This window comes from Mastigoproctus giganteus, chromosome 9, assembly GCF_048544385.1.
Source record: "Mastigoproctus giganteus isolate SK-2022 chromosome 9, ASM4854438v1, whole genome shotgun sequence".
Classification (NCBI taxonomy): Eukaryota; Metazoa; Arthropoda; class Arachnida; order Uropygi; family Thelyphonidae; genus Mastigoproctus; species Mastigoproctus giganteus.
The window spans coordinates 150,231,627-150,253,239 of NC_143583.1; the positions used below are offsets into that span (position 1 = coordinate 150,231,627).

Below are 21,613 nucleotides of genomic sequence, written 5' to 3' on the forward strand. Positions count from 1 at the left end.
GTGGGTGCACAATGACCATGAAGGGATGCAGATCGTTGGCAAGAATTGACACATAACCTGGATTCAGAGATGCATCTAAACGTACGAGAGGTCCCAACGTGTGCCAGTTGAGCACATTTTGGGACCTCTACTGGCCATCCACCTGCCTGAACAATCCCTTGTTGATATGATGGGTGCATAGCATCGTGCAGTTTCCACCAGATATGCACCCTCCTGTCCACTCGAAATAACTGGAAACAGTACTCATCCGACCAGGAGACCCATCTCCAATCATCCAAGGTCCAGTACCAATGTTTTTTTCGACCAGTTGAGGCATAGAATCCTTCCGTGGTGTTAGCAATGGGACCCTGATGGGTTGGCAGCTCCCATAACCTATTGTGGCTAATGATAGCCTAATGGTATCGGTGAAGACGTTTCTGGCACCTCCATCATTGAAGTCGGCGATGATTTGTGACACTGTTACTCTCCAGTTGGCTGAAACAATGCGAGTCAGACGGCCCACACGATATTATTCCAGAAATGGTGTATTCCTGATGCACTTTTGATACTGTCGAATGGGGATAGTGCATTTTCTGTACCGCCTCCTCAATAGAGTAACCCATGCATCGGGCACCCACTATCATCCCTCTTTCAAAGTCGATTAACTCACGACATTTATCAACACTGACATCGAATTATCATCTATGTGAGTACATAGATGGTAATTCGATGCCTGCCAAGAAGTCTGTTTGTCCACTAGCAAGAGGGGAAGACTGTGTCGCATTGCCCAGGAACCGGATACCCCATGAATTCTGTCCTTTTCAGTGTATTTCTATACTATTATATGTTGATTTCATCTAATCAACAAATATTAGCCATAATAGTGCTCATAACATAACAATAGTTGCCCTCACAGATAAATATGGATAAATTATCCCCAGCAATTGGATATAATTTTCCCCAAAACATCCCAGAAGCCACAAGGATATGCTGCCAGCCACCAATCAGACTAACCGAAGATTGAGCTAAGCCAAGGTAACTTAAAAATAAATAAATTGTGAAAATGCAGCCAGTGCCGTCTAGTGGGGAAAATAAAAATAAAATGGAAATAAAAACGTGCCGCCACCTAGCGAGCAAAATAAAAATAAATAAAGAGCCCCACCTGGCTGTCGAAAATAGAAACAATTTTTCCCCATCCTACCCGCCACATCTTGGATGCCATTATGCTGGTTCAACCCTATCCTAATACTACTCAAACTGATTAGAAGATCCACAAATCATCATTTATGATGATTTCACTTTTAATGGAATTAAATATTACAAAATGGCAGTTTTGTTTTTAAAAATAATAAAATTAAAAATTCAGATTACACCCATAATCTTGAATTTGGTTAAATTTGTTAACAAATTATTTGTGGATACACTAATATAGAATTTAATACATAGACTTTACTTTGGCATTCTGCTTAAATAAATACTTCTTGAATTATAATTTATACTGTACATAGTTAATACACATTAATAACTTAGTCAGATAAATCTATTGACAGCAAACTAGTCTATGCTCATGTCAAAATCAAAGAACCCATTTTGTTTTCCTCTAACAAAAGTAAATTTTTCTGCTCTTGAGGCTTGCTTCCTGTGCATTAAGGCCCATAAATATTCCTCACATCATCAACAGGACTCGAACTCGGGTCTTTTCCACCCAGTGAGGGGGGACGGAAATTCTGCCAACTGTGCTATCCACGAAGGAAACTATTTTTGGGAACCATATGTCGAAGACATTTTTATATTTAATTAAAATAACAACACAAAGAACACATATTATATAACAGATTTCTTAAAATTCTTATAGTATATAACAGAGCTATGGTGTTCAATATTATCATAAAGAACAGGAGATGAACATTATCTATTTATATATTGAATGGCAACTTTATTAGGGATACCTACCTAATAGCGATTAGATTACACTTTAGACATCAAAACAGTTGGTTGTGTCATGGCATGGACACAACGAAGTGTAAAATGCATGCCACAGGGATGCTGATTTGTTTTAGCTAATGGGTTGAGATAGTGATTGAGGAGAACACCGCAATAAGCTGAATTCACTTTCATTTTCTTGAAACCAGTTCAATACAGTTTTGGCCTTGTGACAAGGCACATTATCCTTTTGTAGGAACCTATTTGCAGATGGATATATTGAAACTGTGAAGAAATGTGCTTGGCTGGTCAGAAACAATTTCCATATAACCTGTGGCATCTGAATTTTATTGCATTGGTCTCAAGGGAGGGTTCCCATGTGACTACAAAAACACTCTCCACTCAGTTATACTTCCATTACTAGCCCATACTCTTTACACATGGCAGGATTCAGTTACGGTGAAAGCTGTTTATGTCGTTTTTGTCATATTGCGGTCCTCACATTAGTGTGAAACTGGAGGAATCAGGATTCATCAGACTAGGGAATGTTTCTCCAATCCTCCATGGTCCAGTGTTGATGTACCTCAGTCCATTGCAACCATACCTTCTTGTTTTTCACTGACAGAAGTGGAATCTGGTTCTGTTGTGGGCAGCGATACCATAATCCTTCACAAAATATGATAAGCTGTGTATTTTGAAATGCCCTTTGGCCTTTTGAATCAAAGGGGTGTTTCCGAACACAGGGTTATCGTTGGCTGAATGTTATTTGGTTATTGGATCGATCTCGATACACCGAGAGGCAATCGTATGTGAAAATTAAAGCCAAACGGGGCAGAAGTTTCGGAGATACAAATAGCGGCGTAAACTGGTCGACCACATACAGCGACTCACCAGTCAAAATCACCGCCTTCCATTGGTCTACATTCCAAGAATGGCCGTCTTTACGCCAATTTAGATGGCGTCTGGCATTAATCAGGTGAGTGGTTCCCAACCGGTGGTCCCGAATCCCGAACCCCTCGGGATCCGCGAAAGTGTTCCAGAGAGTTCGCGCTAAAAATTCTATAATGGCGTCTGCTTAGATTTAAATAGATATAATTTGGTAAACTACAAAATATAACTAATAATCAACAATAAAGTAAAATGAAATTAAATATAAAGTAAATAATTGCGAACAAAAGATAGCACATCTCCCACAATTTCCTATAATTAGTTTACTGTTTTACAGTATATCTTGTTAAATAAATGTTTTTCCTACTTTTTTTTTTTTTTTTTTTTTTTTCAATTCTCAAAGACCATTGTTATGTATAGGTACTTAATAATAATTTTCTTATTAACCAATATCGCTTATAAAAACATAGTACTGGAAATATTTTTTAATAAAAATTCAGAACTATTATACGATTTCAGAGAATATACGCTTAGTGGTTCCATGGGGGTATTATTATTGTTATTATTATTATTATTTGTCCCTGATTGGGGGTTCCACTTCCTGACGTGTAGTGCTACCAAATACACTAAGGCTATTATTATTATTATTATTAGGGTCACGCGTAATTTAATACGTCTACCCGTATTTGTGTCTATAAATTGCGTGTGTTCAATGGTCGATTTGCCTATTTTGCTGGACGAAAAAACCCCAGTTTCTGGGAGCGAAAACCTTCCTATCTACACCTGAGACCAACTAACTCTAGCTCCCATCAGGATCTAGAAAAGTTGAACAGAGAGCTGGCAACTGAAGTTTAACATTTACAAATGTAAAGTACTGCATATGGGTAGCAGTAACCCCAGAGTAACGTACCAGCTGTATGGTACTACACGGACAATGGTAGAGATTGAAAAGTGCCTGAGGGTAATTGTGCAGGCAGATATGAAGTTTTCTGAGCAGTGCAGATGGTCTGCAAGAGTAGCTCATGGTGTCTTGTCAATGATATACAGGAATTTTTCTATGGGATAAGGATTTGATTTGGATTTTATTGGCGCATTAGCAACTAAGGCTATAATGCGCCAATCAGGGATAAGGAGGTGATTATCCCCTTGTATAAGGTCATCCCACACCTTGAGTACTGTATACAGGTCTGGAGGCCTGATTTTAAGAAGGATGTAGAACTGGTGGAACGAGTACAGAGAAGGGCAACGAGATTAGTGAATGGAACAAAGGGTTGCTGTTACGAAGAAAGGCTTCAGCTTTGCAAATTACAGTGTCTGGAGACTAGGCACCTGCGAGGTGATCTGATTGAAGTGTATAAGGCCTTGAATGGTTTGAGCAAGCTCAATGCTGATGAGACTCTTACTCTTTCCCAGATTAGTCGCCATAGGGGACATAAATTCAAATTGAGGAAAGACAGTTGTAGAATAGATGTGCGGAAATTTGCCTTCAGTCAGCAGGTGGTTGATAGCTGGAACAAACTTCCATCTGCCGTTGTAAAAGTTGACAGCTTAAATAAATTCAAGGTAGAACTAGACAAACGTTTGGAGCGAATGGATGGGTAAAATGGGAAGGTCTTTTTTTTTTCTTTTTTTTTTTTTTTTTTTGGCTGAAGCTGTATAAAATTGCTTTTTTGTATCATATGCCTCTACGAATGCTAACTCAACCATGGAATGAAAAAAGCCCATTTAAAGTTCCTCGCGTCATCGACGGGATTCGAATCCGGGCCTTTTCCACCCGGTGTGGGGAGGACGGTGACGATACCACTGTGCTACCGCGCAGACTAGGCTTAGTGGTTCGCAATAAAAATATTATGTTGAAAGGGGTTCGCGAGTCAAAAAAAGGTTGGGAACCGCTGAGTCAGGTGATTAGTGGCTTGTGTGACGTTTAAAAGTCAGTTTAATCTTTGGTCTCTCCCACTGTCGACTCAATACACACACATGCAGTATCTCTACATAACTGTCCATCCGCTTTATATTATATGATAGGTACACGTGATGCTGTAACTGAAGGACTACTCCATTTCATGAAAAAGGTACGTGTGCATAATAAAGTCCTCAAACAAATATAGTTGTTACAGTATAATTTAGGATAATTATATCGAATTATTTATTATTATTATTAGCTATATGGTGCAAGGAAGCCTGAAGCTTATGCTGCACCAGCCAAAAAAAAATTCCCGAGTTACCCTAAGAGAAGAGAGAGAGAGAGAGAGAGAGAGAGAGAGAGAGAGAGAGAGAGAGAGAGAGAGAGAGAGGTCAAAAGGGAATCACCAAGAAAGAGAAGAATGATGATATCCAGCTCAGGACCCTGGGTGTGCCATGCCCATACTCACCAGATGTGAGCCCTTGGGGTTCCTAAACTTAATATGAATATTACATTTAAAAAAAAACTTACCTTCCAGATTTTCCACCTTAACGATATTGTTGATTGCTAAATTCAGGTATTCTAACTTTTTCATCCTACTGACATTTTCTGTTTGAAAAATAAAGTAAATTATTTGGACACCTGCATATTTACAAATAATCTTTTACCATTAATATCCGAAGAACGCCTGCATATGTACAAGTAACCTTTATTTGGAGCAGCGTTCCTCAACCTTTTTTTTAATTATCGCCCCTAAAGAGCTTTTATAGACAATTTTTTTTTCCTAATCACAAAATTTTAAACAAGAAAATACTTTATACTTACTCCTTTTATTCAGTGGGTCACTGAGCCTGATGCTTCGCTAAAAGTTCAATGTTCAGTATGATGTTAGTAAGTTTAATTCTAATGTCTCCTCTTGAACATATATCAATTCTGTTTCTTTCCTTTATTAATATTTTATTTACTGAACTAAACCCACTTTCAACCTATAAGACCTTGGAAAACAAAAATACTTGGCCATTTCAGACAACATTGTTGGATAAAGAAGTAAAGAAGTTTAGTTGTTTTTGATCCCCACAACTCAGCCATTCCATCTTTTTCCAATTTATATTTGCATTCTTCGTCGTTACATTTTAATTCAATGAGTTCTTCTTGAATTTCTTCACTAGCAGACCCAAAATCACATCCAATTGTATCTAACATCCATGGCTTCACTTCAAAAGAAAATAAATCTGGAAATCTATTTTTCATTTCACCTTAAAGAACGCAAATGATCTGAATAATTCTTAAGATCATTATCGGTGAGAGATTCATTGATTTCATCTAACTCTTGAATACTATGAAATTGTTTTCTCACTAAATTGCTTTCAAATATTTCTAGTTTTTTAGTGAAGGCTTTTAATAAGCGTTTGCAGTCTATCACCGTAATTAATCCCTTGAAGTGATACTTCATTAAGTTTTCGAAAAATGCAAGCCATATAGTATATGTTGTTTTTGTGTTTGCTGATCTCCTTTGCTAAATGTGTCTCCTTCGCTTTCTAAAAACTAATTATCGTATCAAAAAGATTTACAAATCTTGTTAAACAGTTTCCTTTAGAAAGCCATCCGACTTCTGTGTGTAAAAGAAGCCTCACATACTGTTCTTCATTATCAACACAAAATTTTCTGAAAAGGCAATATTTGCTATGTGACTTTATTTTATTTATGGTTTTAATAACTATACTGAGAGATTGACAAAGAACTGAACCAGTGGCGTAGCTACCATGTAGGCAGGCAAGGCAATTGACTCCGGGCTGGGGCCCTTTAGGGGCCCGACGTCTTTGGCTGTCTCCTCTTTTTGCAATTTTCATTAATTAAGTAGGGGCCCCGAACTGGACTAATATTTTTTGCAACCAGTTGATGTCGGTGCACAATGCAGTGTATTGCAAGAACTTCAGTGGAATAGGATACCAAAATTTCCACTGGTACTTGTTTTTTATCAAACTATGTTTTTACAGGAGAAAAAAAGGATGCTCCAGTACAGTTTCCATAGATTGTGCAGTCAAATATGAAGTTCGCTGACAGTGCAGACGGGCTGCCAAGGCAGGTCATGGAGTCTTGTCAATGATATATAGGAATTTTGCTAGCAGGGACAGGGAGGTTATTATCCCGTTATACAAGGCAATGATCAGGCCGCACCTAGAGTACTGTGTGTAGGTCTGGAGGCTTCATTTTAGGAAGGATGTGGAGTTGCTAGAACGAGTACAAAGAAGGGCAACAAGATTGGTGAGGGAAACAAAGGGGTACTCTTACCAAGAAAGGCTTAAGTTCTGCAAATTGCAGCGCCTGGAGAGTAGGCACCTCCAAGGTGAACTGAATGAGGTGTATAAGGCTTTGAATGGGGTTGAGGAAGCTGAATGCTGAGGATTCTTCCTCTTGCTCAGATTAAGAACCTGAGAGGGCACAATTTCAAATTGAGGAAAGACAGTAGTAGAATAGATGTGCGGAAATTTGCCTTTAGCCAGCAGGTAGTTGATTGGTGGAACCAATCTTCCATTTTTCCTTCGAACCAGACTTCCATTTTTTGTTGTGGAAGTTGATAGCCTAAATAGATTTAAGGGTTGTTGGGCTGGACAGGCATTTGGAACGAATGGAGGGGTGAAATGGGAGGCTTTTTTTTTTGGCTGATGCTGCATTAGCTTGCTTTCTTGTATGGTATGCCTCTTCTAACGCTAATTATAAAATTCACTTCGGGATATTCTTCCTTTAGGTGGGCTATAAAACCTTTGTCTTCCAAAATGGAGGTAGTATCATCAGTGGAAGAGGATACCAAAATTTCCACTGGTACTTGTATTTCATCAAACTATGTTTTTACAGAAGCAAAAAAAGGATGCTCCAGTACAGTTTCCATAGATTTTACAAACAACATCTTTTCTTGCAATTTACAGTCATCATCAAAATAACGAATGCATGCCATCAAAAGGGCCTTATTGTCAGTAAGACAATAAGGCCCTTCTAATGGCATCTTTTTGTTGTCAGATTGTGGATTCATCAATCTGAATATAAAATTTTCTCGTTTTTAGTTTGTCAGTTGGCTGCTCTCCAGTTTTAACTGACATCTCATCAACTCGTTTTCGGATTGAATCGTGCTCAATGGCAATGCTATTATAGACTGTTGATATTACAGTCTCTAATGCAGGTCGTATAACAGTCTCAGCAACTGTATCAGCACTACCGATTTTTGCAATGATTTCTGCAATTTTATAAGACGCAATCATTCCATCATCATTTGTTTGTGTGTTCTTCTTAAACAAGGAAGTACAGTAACAGTGTTACTTTGCTCAAAATTCTGTTTTAAATTTTTAAAATATTCGATATGCTTACCAACTTTATCAGGATGTTTCATTTTTAAGTGATCTAAAACTCTTGATGGTTTCATAGCCTCATTTGAAAATGAATTATTACACATAAGACACATGGGCTGTCTTGAGTCAAATGGGCGGTGCCGGATTAAGGTACGGGATAGTAGGGCCCTTGCCCAGGGCGCAAAAAACAGAAAAACGATGAGGCAAGAATATATATATATATATATATATCCTTAGTAAGAGGGCGCCGAAAATCCTTTCTGCCCTGGGCGCGGTCTGGCTCTGCAAATGGGTTTTCAATAAAACCATAAGCTAGATATTCATCCGGATACTATCAACATTTTGTTCTTTTCAGCAGTTGACATGATTGATGATGGGTTGAATAATTACAAAGAATTAAATAATAAAATATAACCTATTTTTATTTAACTCTCATAGCCCATGTCACTCACAAAAGCACTGTGGATCAAAAATAAACAACTTCCACAAGAAAAAAATGAATTAATACTAACTGTCGCTTAGAAAGTAGAAACAATAGGCTGAAACATTTCCTCGTCCCTTTCATGCCTCATATATTGACCAATAAAACAAAAGAACAACCCACACCCACCATGCCGCTGCCAAGGTGGCAGCTGTGCAAAAGGAATAACGGCAAGGATTTCGGAGACATTACCTCTGAAAGCACTTAGGCATTTAATGCCTATGAAAGGCAAAGGTGGTTGAAATAAATCACGCCCACTATCTTCCTTTTATACATAGTCTAGACTCCTCCATAGCTTGAGGCTTATGCCCTAAACGCTTGAGTCTAAATACATGATATACCATCAGGCACCTCCCATATTGTGGAGTTATACTTCATAACTGTTTTTTCATCATTGCATCACTCGGGTACTTACCCACCCACCGAAGAAGGGCCAAATAGCCCTGAAACGGTACCAGGGGGAGCCTGATGACGTCCGGAGTTTCCAAGAATAGGTAACACAGTCTTCCCCACTGGGGAAGAGTTTATGATTTTTTTGAGTGGTGTGAGTTGAAGGAGTTACTGTCCCTTTCATTCTTCTACACCGTTTCTTTTCCTCTTCCACTCCTTGTATTACTTTCCCTCTACCTTTTTGCTTTTCTAAGTCTAATAGGGACAAGTGGATAGTCGAGTTATTATCCCACACATATACAAAATAGCTTTGAAACGGTGTCATCTGGGTGGTGGTATCCATCTGAGAATAAGTAACATTAGTCTTCTCCTTAGGTGAAGCGTTACTTATACGAAGTAGTGCAATATCATGGCAACTCGTTGTGAAGGTATTCACAATATGAGATATAACTTAAAACGATGCCGTTTTACTAATATTCTGATTTATTCAGATATAACTATGTATTTCTGATGCGCTTGCACTATATTTATACATCAACGAAGGAGTGTCCGAATATAATTGATGGGACAATGTATATAACGATACAAGGAAGCAAAGCTCATGCAGCATGTTTCTTCATTAAAAAAAAAAAATAATAATAAGCTAAAATAAGACCTTAAATTGAATGTATCATATTGGTATTAAACGGTAAGAATTTAAATTTTATGAAATAACGACACTTACCTATTTTTGGAATAAGATTATTCTGCAGATATAAAATTTTTATTTCTCGACACCATCTGCCTAAATGTTCAATCCTGAAATATTATTAACTATCATAAATGAAAATAGCGTACGCATGACTCTTCTTAATTAATATTGTAAATAATGTTATACAGTATTTCCTAATTAATATTAACCTTATTATATATTTCGAATGGCAAACCACTTTTTTTCTCAGAATAATAGATACAAAATACAAGTATCTATCGTTATTTGGTAACATAGGTCAAAATGTTCTTTCTGTATTGAAATATTTATTTATTTATTTTTATCTGAATCGTATTTAGTCAGTTGCATTTTGCATACGGAATAATAAATTAACCCTGTTCTTATACACGGCAGGGTTAATTAAAAATGCGTTACTTTTCCTGCCTCTAGATAGCAAACCATGAATCGTCTAAAGATTTTAAGCGGAATTGGATAGGAATAGTATGAATTATTATTATTTTATTATTTTTTAAAATTATTATTATCTTATTATTTTTTTAATTATTTTATTTTTATTTTTATAGTTAATTTTTTTTTTTTTGGCTTTTCATTTGACCTTATAAATTTTAATACTAATTAATATTAATACCAAGTCCTACAATTTTTAGCTGCATTCGTCGTTCAGTGGCACTAGATATATACTGGAATATGGAAGATCAAAAAATGCGTTAGACCAGCCCAGCCTTTGTTGGACACCTTATATATACTGTATAGACTTACTCTGACCGTTTACTCTGACTCTTACTCTGGTGTTTGGTATTAGCGCGATGGCACAATTAGGGTAAGCCACGCACCATACTGTATATGCTTGAGTGAAGATACTTGGCTAATTTCGTAAATATAATGAAATGAAATTTAAAGAAAGAATTCTTAATTGCTATTGTTAGTGCGAATTGGCCTCAATAATTGTTTACTAGCAATCAGGCTAATTTCAGCTGAGCAATGCTCAGAAGGCAGAGGAACGTTCCAAGCTATCACGTTAAAATAAAAAATAAATTTCCCGTTTATACTCCGGTACGACCACACGGTCGGAGGAGTTCACAAGATACAAAGAATACGAGAAACAGCACCGTGTTTAGCAGTCACGGGCGTGAACCCCGTCACTCGAAAGCACGTGTACTTATGCACCATCGCCCATAACAACTCGGCTTTACCTGACTACCCGTACGTTATATTTGTTTGTTATTTGGTTTTTAGGAGCATTAGCAACTAAGGCCATATTGCTCCGGGATATGCGGTGGTAATTCCCTGACCTTTCCGCATCCTCCGTATTTGGTGGTGACGGGCTCGAACCCTGGTCTAATCAAGAAGCGTGTGCTATTCACTGCTGCTCCTTCCCACCTGGCTACGGAGGCGTCCCCCTTACGTTAGTGACTTGCTGATTTGACTTGGTTAACATCTTTTAAAGTCATATTTCACCACTGCAGCTCAATATAGCCTTAAATGCTAGCACTATATAAATAAAAATTCTACCACTGATTGAGATTCCTCATTCCAGTAAACATATTTACATTCCCATTCAATGTGTCCAATAGTATATTGGACACACTGAATAGAGCCTGATACAACTGTAACCACAGTTGAGTTGTACCAATCCAGTTGGTATCTGGTTAGTCAGGTGATTAGTGGCTTGTGGACGGCTTGATTGCAAATTGATTGATTGATTGAATAGAGCCTGATACAACTGTAACCACAGTTGAGCTGTACCAATCTAGTTGGTATCTGGCATTAGTCAGGTGATTAGTGGCTTGTGGACGGCTTGATTGCAAAACTGTATGCGATCAAGAGTTCGAGTTTGTGCACAGCAGCTGATCCACGAAAACCAACCCGATAGCAATAGTGAGTTTCTTCTGCATATCCTTGGCATCCTGAATGATGGCTGCAGCTGTAATTGGTGAAGCGCGTTTACTGTTCGAATGTCCTTTCTTTCAAGAGACCCGATTGACCATTTCGGGAATGAACTTTCGCATCATCTCGCGTATTTCACTCCCGTATGATTTTCTGCTAGTGGAACTTATCCTTTTGTCATGCTTTCTTGCTGTCTTATGAGATAATTTTATGCTAAAGGACACCATATCGTTATAAATCAATATTATTCCTCAACTGTGTATACGTACACACACCCACTACCTTTCAACATATATTGGGACACTAAATAAGAAAACATCTGGTTAGAAAAAAGAAACTCCTAATACCGATTACGACATTAGTGGGTTTTAATAGCATCAATAACTCTCGGTAGGACAACTCTTTTTTAGTATGTAGAGATTGTAATCTTTGTCTACTCCGCTTCTCAGTAAAGCTGCTGCTGATTCTGTGCTTGACCTAGGACGTCTTGTTCTGACTCTCAATTGTTGTATTCAAAAATATCCCCAAGCTGTGGATTGGAATTCACAGGTTCATAGGAATCTACAGGAAACCTTCGCGGAGCACAGTTCTTATAAGCAGAAAAAGCTCCAGTTTGAAACCCATCAATGACCAGAGGAAATGTTATATATTTTTTTCACTCCTTGGATGAATTGGTCGGTCTCAGGCGTAGACAGCAAGGTTCCCCCCTCACCAAGAACCATGAGATTTTTGTCCAGCAAAAGAGGCAAATTGACCAGAGAACACACGCAATTAATGGACGGATGGGTTTGTTCTCTGCTTGCCCTAATATCATAGTTTATACACTGATATATTTAAGTTGGGTCTTGGGTGGCCGTAATATAATGACAATATTCTTCTCAAAATAATGTTGTATTAACCATGCTCTTGTGACATGAAACATTGACATATTGATACAATACGTAAGGGAAAATGATGGAGATTGCTACATTATGCAGATTCATTTATGTCATTAGAAGGCAATCAGTGGACTGAAAAAAAAAAAAAAAAAAGCTAAATTATATTTGATATTTGGGTCATCCGATTACATCTACCCATATGATGATAACCGAAGACATTAACGGAATCAGCAGTGTGAGTGGAAAAAGATGGCAGGCGGAATGCGATGTCAAGTCTAGAGTCGTGTCGTGATACCGTTAGAGACTTTCTATCAAAAGGAACAAGTCCGGGGAGAATCCACGCTAGTTATGCAGGCAAGAGAATGAAGGAGGAAGAAGCACGGTAAAGGTTAGGAACTGGGAACCCTTGCAGACAGAGAAATAAAGGGAAGAGAAATTAAATCCTTAAATTTGCTATTACTTTAGAGGTGGTAGATGACTTTCATCAACCGGTGAAATACCACCACTTTGCTTATTGGAGGCTTGAAGTGGTGAAACCCATGTTTAGTCTCTAGAGCAAAGTTTCCGGCATCTCTTCCCCTCCCCCGATACTTCTCCTCCAACCCAGGCACGGTACTTAGTACTATAGGTTTTGATACCTTTCGTGTTTGGGATTTTCATAAAAAAAAAAAAAAAAAAACTCTCTTTATAGTTACATTAGCGTAGGACTGATAAAATAAGACTGAATCTGTAGACAGTATGAGTTATGGAGATTTAATTATAATATATGAGTTATAACAGAGTAGGAGCGGTAATGATTGTATCGGTAGAAAAAAAATATTAATAAGAAAGTTAATATAAAAGAGAGAGAGAGAGGGAAAGGAACGAGAGAGTGAGTTTCTTTTTTCTGTGATGTACAGGCAATGTGAGAAAGAAAGAAAAAGGTTTGATTGTGTATGTTGCAGATTTAAAGGTTAGTAAATATTGAGGTAAGAATGTTGTTATGAGTTGTTGTGAAATGTTGAGGTAGAGAGGAGCTTTAGGGCATATATGTATATAAATAAAAGGAATATTATACTATATATATTTATATGGAAATTTTTGTAAAAAGGGGGGTAGTAAACTGTAGGGTGATTTGCTGTGTAAGCTGAGATTTGTGAATTATTGATAATGGAAAGGGGCAAGTTAACTGTTATAAAAAAAAAAAAAAGTACACTGTAGCCATTATCAACCCACTGCAGGATGGAAGCCTCCTCAACAGTTCATGTGAGGGAAATGGACCATAATCTGCCACGCTGGTCTAGTGCGGGTTGGCAAATCGATCGTATTTATCAGTCAGGGGCTTGTACCCCGTTTTACTCAAAGAGCGTGTGCGACTGCACTCCTGCACCTGACCACTCGGCTAGGAGTGAGAGTGCAGTCGCACACGCTCTTTGAGTTAACTGTTATATGTTTAAAGATAAGAGAAAGGATTTAGTGTTAATGTAAATTAATTTCCTAGGGCAATTAAAAAATTATAGAGCTGTAGGAAATTAAATGTGAGATTTTCGGCATATTTACTCATGTTGTGGGAAAAAGGATGTGTTATTTGAACATTTTAATTTAGTGTAATTAGCATAATTGTGCAACCCATGTAAAATTTAGATGCGCATTAAATATTATGTTTTGTTGTAAATATTTGCTTCATTATTCAAGAGAGATAAACACTGCCACTCGGTAGAGTAGTTGTAATGAATCCCTGGGGGGGGGATAAGAATATCCTCAATACCTGAGAGCCTGGAGCAGCAGTGCGTAGCACACGCTTCTTGATTAGACCGGGGTTCGAGCGCGTCACCACCAAATACGGAGGATGCGGAAAGGTCAGGGAATGACCACCGCATATCCCGGAGCAATATGGCTTTAGTTGCTAATGCTCCTAAAAACCAAATAACAAACAACAAACCTGAGAGCCTTCTGTAAACAAAAAAAAAAAAAAAAAAAAAAATGTGTTGCAGTCAGATGATGTAGTAGTAATGCTAATTACACTTGGAGGAACCTGCTGTTACTTTTTGAGAATATTACAATTGCTATATAGTGATTTCAAAGTATAGGGGTGTTAGAAAAATAAATAAATATAAGAAATACAACCCCTTCCCTCACAGATTGATTTGCTGTTTGCTGGAAATATAAACCCCAGTTTCTGAGACAAAAAAACTATTGTTACACCCTCACCCGAGACTAACTGACTCAGACACATTGTGAAAAAGACCCATGAAAATTCCTCGCATCATTCACGGGATTCGAATTTAGGCCTTTTCCACCCGGTTGTTATAATCACCGTCCTCCCGGGATGGGAAGGATAGTGATTATACCAACCGTGCTACCCACGAGGGCAGCGTCTCTGCGATTTTCATGAGCCGATTTCCTCTCAATCGTTTCAACTTCGACATGCTGTTGAAGTCGGTAAAGTATTTAGGGACGAACGGCACCAGGGGTTTCCTCATCTCCGCGTTGTATACATTGTTTGTGAAACAGTACTCTGTGGAGGCCAGAGATTTAAAAAGTATATGGGTATTGTTCTGTTGTGTAATATCATGGTGCGTTGTATCTTCTGACCATTTAGCCTTTGGATCTCCCTAACGAGACCCACCTTTGCCGACACTTGCCATGAGGAGGCAGGTCAGGTACCCAATAGATTATATTTCGTACTCTGGCAGGCCCTGCCACCTAGTTTCCTAAGATTTAAGTGGCAAGGGCCTATTGTAAAAAAAAAAAAAAAAAATGGGATAAGCGCTAGAGTTTGATTAGCCGAAATGGTTGTTGGAGTCGTAATAAACGATGAACGATCGCAATATCTTTTGTCTTCCATTCGTTAAGGATGCCGACCGGGCTAGCCGAGTGGGTTAAGTACCTACCCGGCAACCCAAAGGTCGCGGGTTCGATTCCCGCCTCGGGCTTGGATCAAAGTACTGCAAAAACCTTGGGAGGTGCAATATGGCCACAGAAGCCGATGCGCCAACAACTACCAAATCAAAAAAAAAAAAAAAAAAAAAAAATCGTTAAGGATGTTTTCAACCACTTTGAAACTGATTCTGAGCGCCACACTCTATCTGCTCTCTAACCATGCCATCTATATGTCAATCTACTAACTCGCCTGTTACAATGGGAACTAAGTCCTTTTGCTCGACCCTTTCTGTTCCATCAACTTGATTTCGAGTGTGCATACACTCCAGCCTAAAAGTTTGGAATCACAGCGTATGACAACAGTTTTCGTTCTTTTTTTTTTTTTAAATTAGATATGATAATGTAAGGTTTAATATCGAAGAACAACACACTACAAAGTATTTTAAGATTTTTTATTAAGCATTGAAAATTTACAGCATAAAATATTAAAATGATTTAAATTAACAACTATACTGCTTTTTCAACAAAATATCCTCCACGAGATTTTATCACCGCCTTACACAGACGTGGCATTCTGGTGATTAATTTTATAATAGTGTCTTGAATTATATTATTCCAAGCGCTCTCCAAGGTTCCCCATAAATTTTGTGAAGATGTGCAGACTTCACGGAATTGACCGTCTAGATCAGGGGTCAGCAAACTTTTTCTGTAAAGGGCCAGATAGTAAATATTTTAGGTTTTGTGGGCCAAGAGGAAAAATCGAAAATATATTATGTAGGTATTTATATAATAAGAGAGAAAACAAATTTCTACAAATTTTTTTATTGACAAAATTCAAAATATAATTATAATAATTGAGTACAATTTTTTGGAATACAGGTCTACTAATGAGAAGAATAGATTTTCTTTTTTTTTTTGGGAAAAAAATTCGCTTAATTGGAGTTCAAAGTTAATGTTCCCTATCATTAAAATCGATTGCAAATGTTCATCTGTTAATGCTGATCTGTAATGAGGTTTTACGTATTTTATCTTTGAAAATGTCCTTCAACACAGATATGTAGTGCCAAGTACTGATATCAATCCACGAGCATATGATTTCAATTGAGCATAGTCGTCGTTTGGAAGACATAGAATTCTGTTAGATTCTTCTCTTGATATTTGCCTTTTAGCATGTCATTACATTGCAGATTAATTACTTCCAATTGAAGGTTAGATGGAAGCTCCTCAATTACACAGTTAAATGGATTTTGAAATATGCTAATTTCTTTTGCACTTGAATCGAGGTCCGAAAAACGCTGCTGAAACTGTGGTTTTAGCTCGGAAAATATGTCCTCTGAAAATTTGTATGGGAATGGAGATCTCGCTTCTTGTTTTAACTTTTGACAGCACGAAAAGTGTATAAGGCAGCTTAACATTACTTGCGATTCTTGACTTGGTGCATTATAGCCTTAGATGCTAATGCGCAGGGGCGCGTTATCGAATAGGCAAAAAAGACATACGCCTAGGCCCCCCAAAATATTGATATCATAATAATTGAAAGTGGAAGAGAAAAATATTTTTGCGAACGAATTTGAAAATCTTCAAAATAAAGATTCCAATTTACAACATGCTGTTCTGGACGAAAAACCTCCAGTTTCTGGGGGGGGGGGGACCTTGCTATCTAATCTACGCCTGAGACCGACTAACTCAGCCACGGAGTGAAAAAAAGCCCACTAAAGTTCCTCGCGTCATCGACGGGATTCAAACCCGGGGCTTTTCCTATCCCGGTGTGGGAGGACGGTGACGATACTACTGTGCTACACTCGCTGACAAAATTCAACCTGCATGGCTCGGATGGGAAGCGATATGTGAGAAGACGAAAATCGGAGGCATACCATCCTGACTGCATAACACTGACTGTAAACTTTCCCGCCGGTCAGATGGTCTGGAGATGCATAACAAGCAAAGGGGGTAGGGCGCATTAAGTTTATTAACTGAAGGGTGAATGCAGAAACCTACGCTGCTTTTAAAATCATTGTCAATATATAAGTTGTAGACTAAAAAAAACTGCATGGCCTTTAAAAAAGTAACATTTGTAGTGAAACGTATAAGATATTGTTTGATTACAGTCATTTTGTTTGTCGCAAAGCAAAAGCGTCAGATAGTAATTGCAAGGTATTGCATCAGCCGTTTCTATAAATACAGCATTGGAAGGGTATACATGCTCATTAGTATCCTATTTTGCGGAGATGTAAGCATGGTTCCATATGTTCAGCCGACCGGGCTAGCCGAGTGGGTAAAGTACCTGCCCGGCAACCCAAAGGTCGCGGGTTCGATTCCCGCTTCGGGCTTGGATCAAAGTACTGCAAAAACCTTGGGAGGTGCAATATGGCCACAGAAGCCGATGCGCCAACAACTACCAAAATCAAAAAAAAAAAAAAAAAAAAAAAAACCATATGTTCAGTTGACACTAAGAAATAAAAAGTGTAGCTGTTGCTCTGTCCCAGGAAGGGCTTCCTACACGTGCTATCACTGATAAAATAGGCTGCCACCAGTCAACAGTATCCCGAGTGCCGTAATTAAAGCTAAAACCGGTCATGTGAATGCCATGCTAGTGCTTCTGATCTTAAACTGAACTTTGAGATGGTGTTGAAACAAGTGCATGAACTATCCAAAGAAGGCTTTCGGAATGTAGTCTGCGTGCCTATCGGCCCAAGAAGTCTCTGTTAATCCAACAAATGAGGAAGAAGCGACTTGCTTGGGCTAAAACGAATCTTTCATGGACAAAAGAGCAATGGGACACTGTCATCTTTTCTGACGAATCGAAATTCAACCTTCAAAAAAAAAAAAAAAAAAAAAATATTAGGGTAGCCCGTAAGTGATTACATCTACCCGTATATTTATTTCGTCTGTAAATTGCGTGTGTTCTCTGGTCGATTTGCCTGTTTGCTGGACGAAAAACCTCCAGTTTCTGGGGGGGGGGACCTTGCTATCTAATCTACGCCTGAGACCGACTAACTCAGCCACGGAGTGAAAAAAAGCCCACTAAAGTTCCTCGCGTCATCGACGGGATTCAAACCCGGGGCTTTTCCTATCCCGGTGTGGGAGGACGGTGACAATACTACTGTGCTACACTCGCAGACAAAATTCAACCTGCATGGCTCGGATGGGAAGCGATATGTGAGAAGACGAAAATCGGAGGCATACCATCCTGACTGCATAACACTGACTGTAAACTTTCCCGCCGGTCAGATGGTCTGGAGATGCATAACAAGCAAAGGGGGCAGGGCGCATTAAGTTTATTAACGGAAGGGTGAATGCAGAAACCTACGCTGCTATCTTGGAGGAGTGCCTGAAATCCGTTGTTAAGGGTCACCACACAGGCGTCCAAAACTGCATTTTTCAACACGACTCAGCACCTTGCTACACAGCATGGTGTAAGCATGGTTCATAAAGTTTTATGGTATTTAGCTTTAATGATGAGTTGTCTTCATGTCTCACAAGGCTTAAAACATACTTACACCAATATTTTCCCTCGTTTGACTGCACCCTTAAGGTGCAGTCATACCTCAGAAATGTTGGCATTACAGTGTTGGACTGGCCTGGCAACATACATTCCAGATTTGAATCCTATTGAAAATTGCTGGTACATAATATCGTCTAAAATTGCTCAGAAGTCAAGTAAGGTTCAGCTGCATGAGAGCACTGTAAGGTTGTGGTACCACGAAATTGGGCAACCGTACATCCAGAAGTTGATTAACTCTATGCCAGATCGTTGCAATGCTGTAATTGCAGCTCGAGAGGAATAACAAAATATTGAGGACTTATTTTACTGATTTTCAGTACATAATACTATTACGTTATTTCAGTCATTTCAGTTTGTACACGTAAATGTAATAAAATGTATGTTTGTTTGTCTTGATTGCCATTTGCATGATTTCTCATATGTCCATTAATTACGCATTTTACCCTTTGGGAAAATATTTATGGCAATTGGGTACATCAGGTGGAGTTTTTTTATTGGATTTCATTCAGAGAGATATATAACCCATGTAACAAATGCATTTCGACCATTTCTGCAACCCACAATGCAGCGCAAAACACAGTATTTGCAAAATTCACAAGTGATGCAGTTTTTTTTTTGTCCGCCACTGTAATTTAATAAATACTTATTCAGATGACATTGATGCTAATGTTTTTTTTTTTTTTTAAATGTAAACCCCAAACACGAGAGGTGTTAGAACCTATAGTACTTAGTACCGTGCTTGGGTTGGAGGTTGAGAAGACGAAAGAAGATATTTGTTGACATTGGACTTGAACTTCTGTAGACTAATTTTCAGGAAATACGTATGAAGGAAGGTTGTTCCAGAAAATGGCAGTTGAATGAATAAACGAGGAAGATGAAAAGTTGGTTCTGTGTGTTTGAAGTTGGCTGGTGGCGGCACGTGTTCGGACTGTTTTGAAAGAGAGAGCAGGAATTATAGAAGCTAATTCAGAAGAACAGTGCCCATGAAAGTATCTGTAGAAGAGGCATGCAGCAGAAACAGTACGTCTATGAAACAGCGAGTGCAGAGACTCTGTTAGAGATGAGTCATTAATTAATCTAACTGCCCTCTTCTGAATGGAATCAAGAAGCCTGAGAGAGGTTTTGGGGGCACCACCCCAGATGTGGGAACAATATTCCATGGCAGGGCGGATTTGCCATTGAGCAGCTGTTTGGAAGAAAAGTAACGCCGAGAGCGAAAGAGAAAACCAAGTTTTTTAGATGCAGAAGAAGCAATATTTGTAATGTGCTTGTGCCAAGAGAGATTAGAAGTCAGGGTAATCCCCAAAAGAGATATATCATTTTGCCTAGAAATCGGAGTGTCACTAAAGATAAGCATAGGAGCAGAAGAATCCTTTTTGCGAGGTATAAATGATGCTATAACTAGGTGACATAAATTCAAGTTACGGGGGGAAATGTTTAGATTGGACTGCAATAAGTTTTATTTTAGCCAGCGAGTTATAAATTACTGGAATAAGTTGCCTTCATGGGTGGTAGAGGCCGACAGTTTGGGGAAATTCAAAGGTCATCTGGGTAGTACTTTCGGGTAAGGGAAGCGCATAGGATGATAGGTTTAATTTCCTTTTTTTTTTTTTATTAATTATTATTATTTTTTTTTATTTTTATTTATTATTTTATTTTATTTTTTTTTTTTATCATTGTTTTGTTCGGATTTTTTTTTTTTTTTTTTTTTTGGCTGGTGCAGCATAAGCCATAGGCTTTCTTGCACCATGCGGCCATTACTAATACTAATACTAATATAAGACAAGACTGAGTTTTAGAAGGGTTGAAATCAACTAAGTTGTCTTTGCCCCGCTGGAGAATTACCTGAAGATCGGCATTTAAGGAATTGGTAGCAGATTTTCGAGAAGTTGAAGCTGATTGTGCAGGACAAGGTTTCTCAAAATGGAAAGTGGAATGCAATGTGCTATCATCGGCAAAACTATGCATAGGATTTCCAGTCAATGGAAGAAGGTCATTGATATACAAGAGGAAAAGAGTGGGGGAAAGAACTGAACCTTGGGGGACACCGGCATTAGTGGAGAAGTTAGAAGACAGAGAGCCATCAACCATCACCCTCAGTGAGCGATCAGAGAGAAAACTGGATAACCAATTACTAAAACCACTTGACAAACCATAAGATGGAAGCTTGTTTAGAAGACCTTTATGCCAAACACAATCGAAAGCCTTTGAGATGTCAAGAGCAACTACTTGTGTTTCACCGAACCTTTCCATTGAATTAGTCCATAAATGGGTAACATAAGCCAGAATATCACCAGTGGATCGACACTGACGGAATCCATACTGGCGATCGTTGATCAGACGGAAGGTTTCTAGGTAGTTTAAAATTTGGCGGTTAATTGATTTCTCCATTACTTTAGAAAGAGTAGAAGTAATTGCAATGGGACGATAATTGGATGGGAGGGACTTGTCACCCTTTTTAGGAACTGGCTAGATATGAGCAAATTTCCAAGCAGAAGGAAAAACACCTTTGGAATAAGAAAGTGAAAAAAGACGGCAAAGAATAGGAGTGAGTTCAGGAGCACAGGTTTTGAGAACAAGTCCCATCGAGACCTGGAGCTTTCTTAGCATCAAGATTCGTCAAAATCCGTCTGACATCCTTTTGACGAAAGACCACAGTAGGCATTGAATGGAGCGTGTTGTGAATAGTGGGAGGTGTTTTACCAAGATCGTTAATGCATGAGTTGAAAGAAAAATGGGATGCTAGCAGGTCAGCTTTTTCCTTGGCTGAAGTGACAACAGAACCATCTGGTTTGGACAGAGGTGGGAGCAGAGATGGGCAAAAGTTGCGGCCAATAGCTTTGGCAAGAGACCAGAATGCT

The 21,613-nt window shown here is 38.5% G+C and overlaps 1 protein-coding gene across 1 annotated transcript in view; it reads right to left on the reverse strand.

Moving 5' to 3' along the window:
• Positions 1 to 21,613, reverse strand: part of tilB (touch insensitive larva B) — a 154,679-nt gene that overhangs the window by 120,267 nt on the left and 12,799 nt on the right. Inside the window, exons 3-4 of the mRNA XM_090381496.1 lie at positions 9,633 to 9,706; positions 5,225 to 5,302 (exon numbers count right to left, since the gene is read on the reverse strand). Coding sequence (XP_090237622.1) covers positions 5,225 to 5,302; positions 9,633 to 9,706 — 152 coding nt within the window. The remainder of the gene's footprint in view (positions 1 to 5,224; positions 5,303 to 9,632; positions 9,707 to 21,613) is intronic.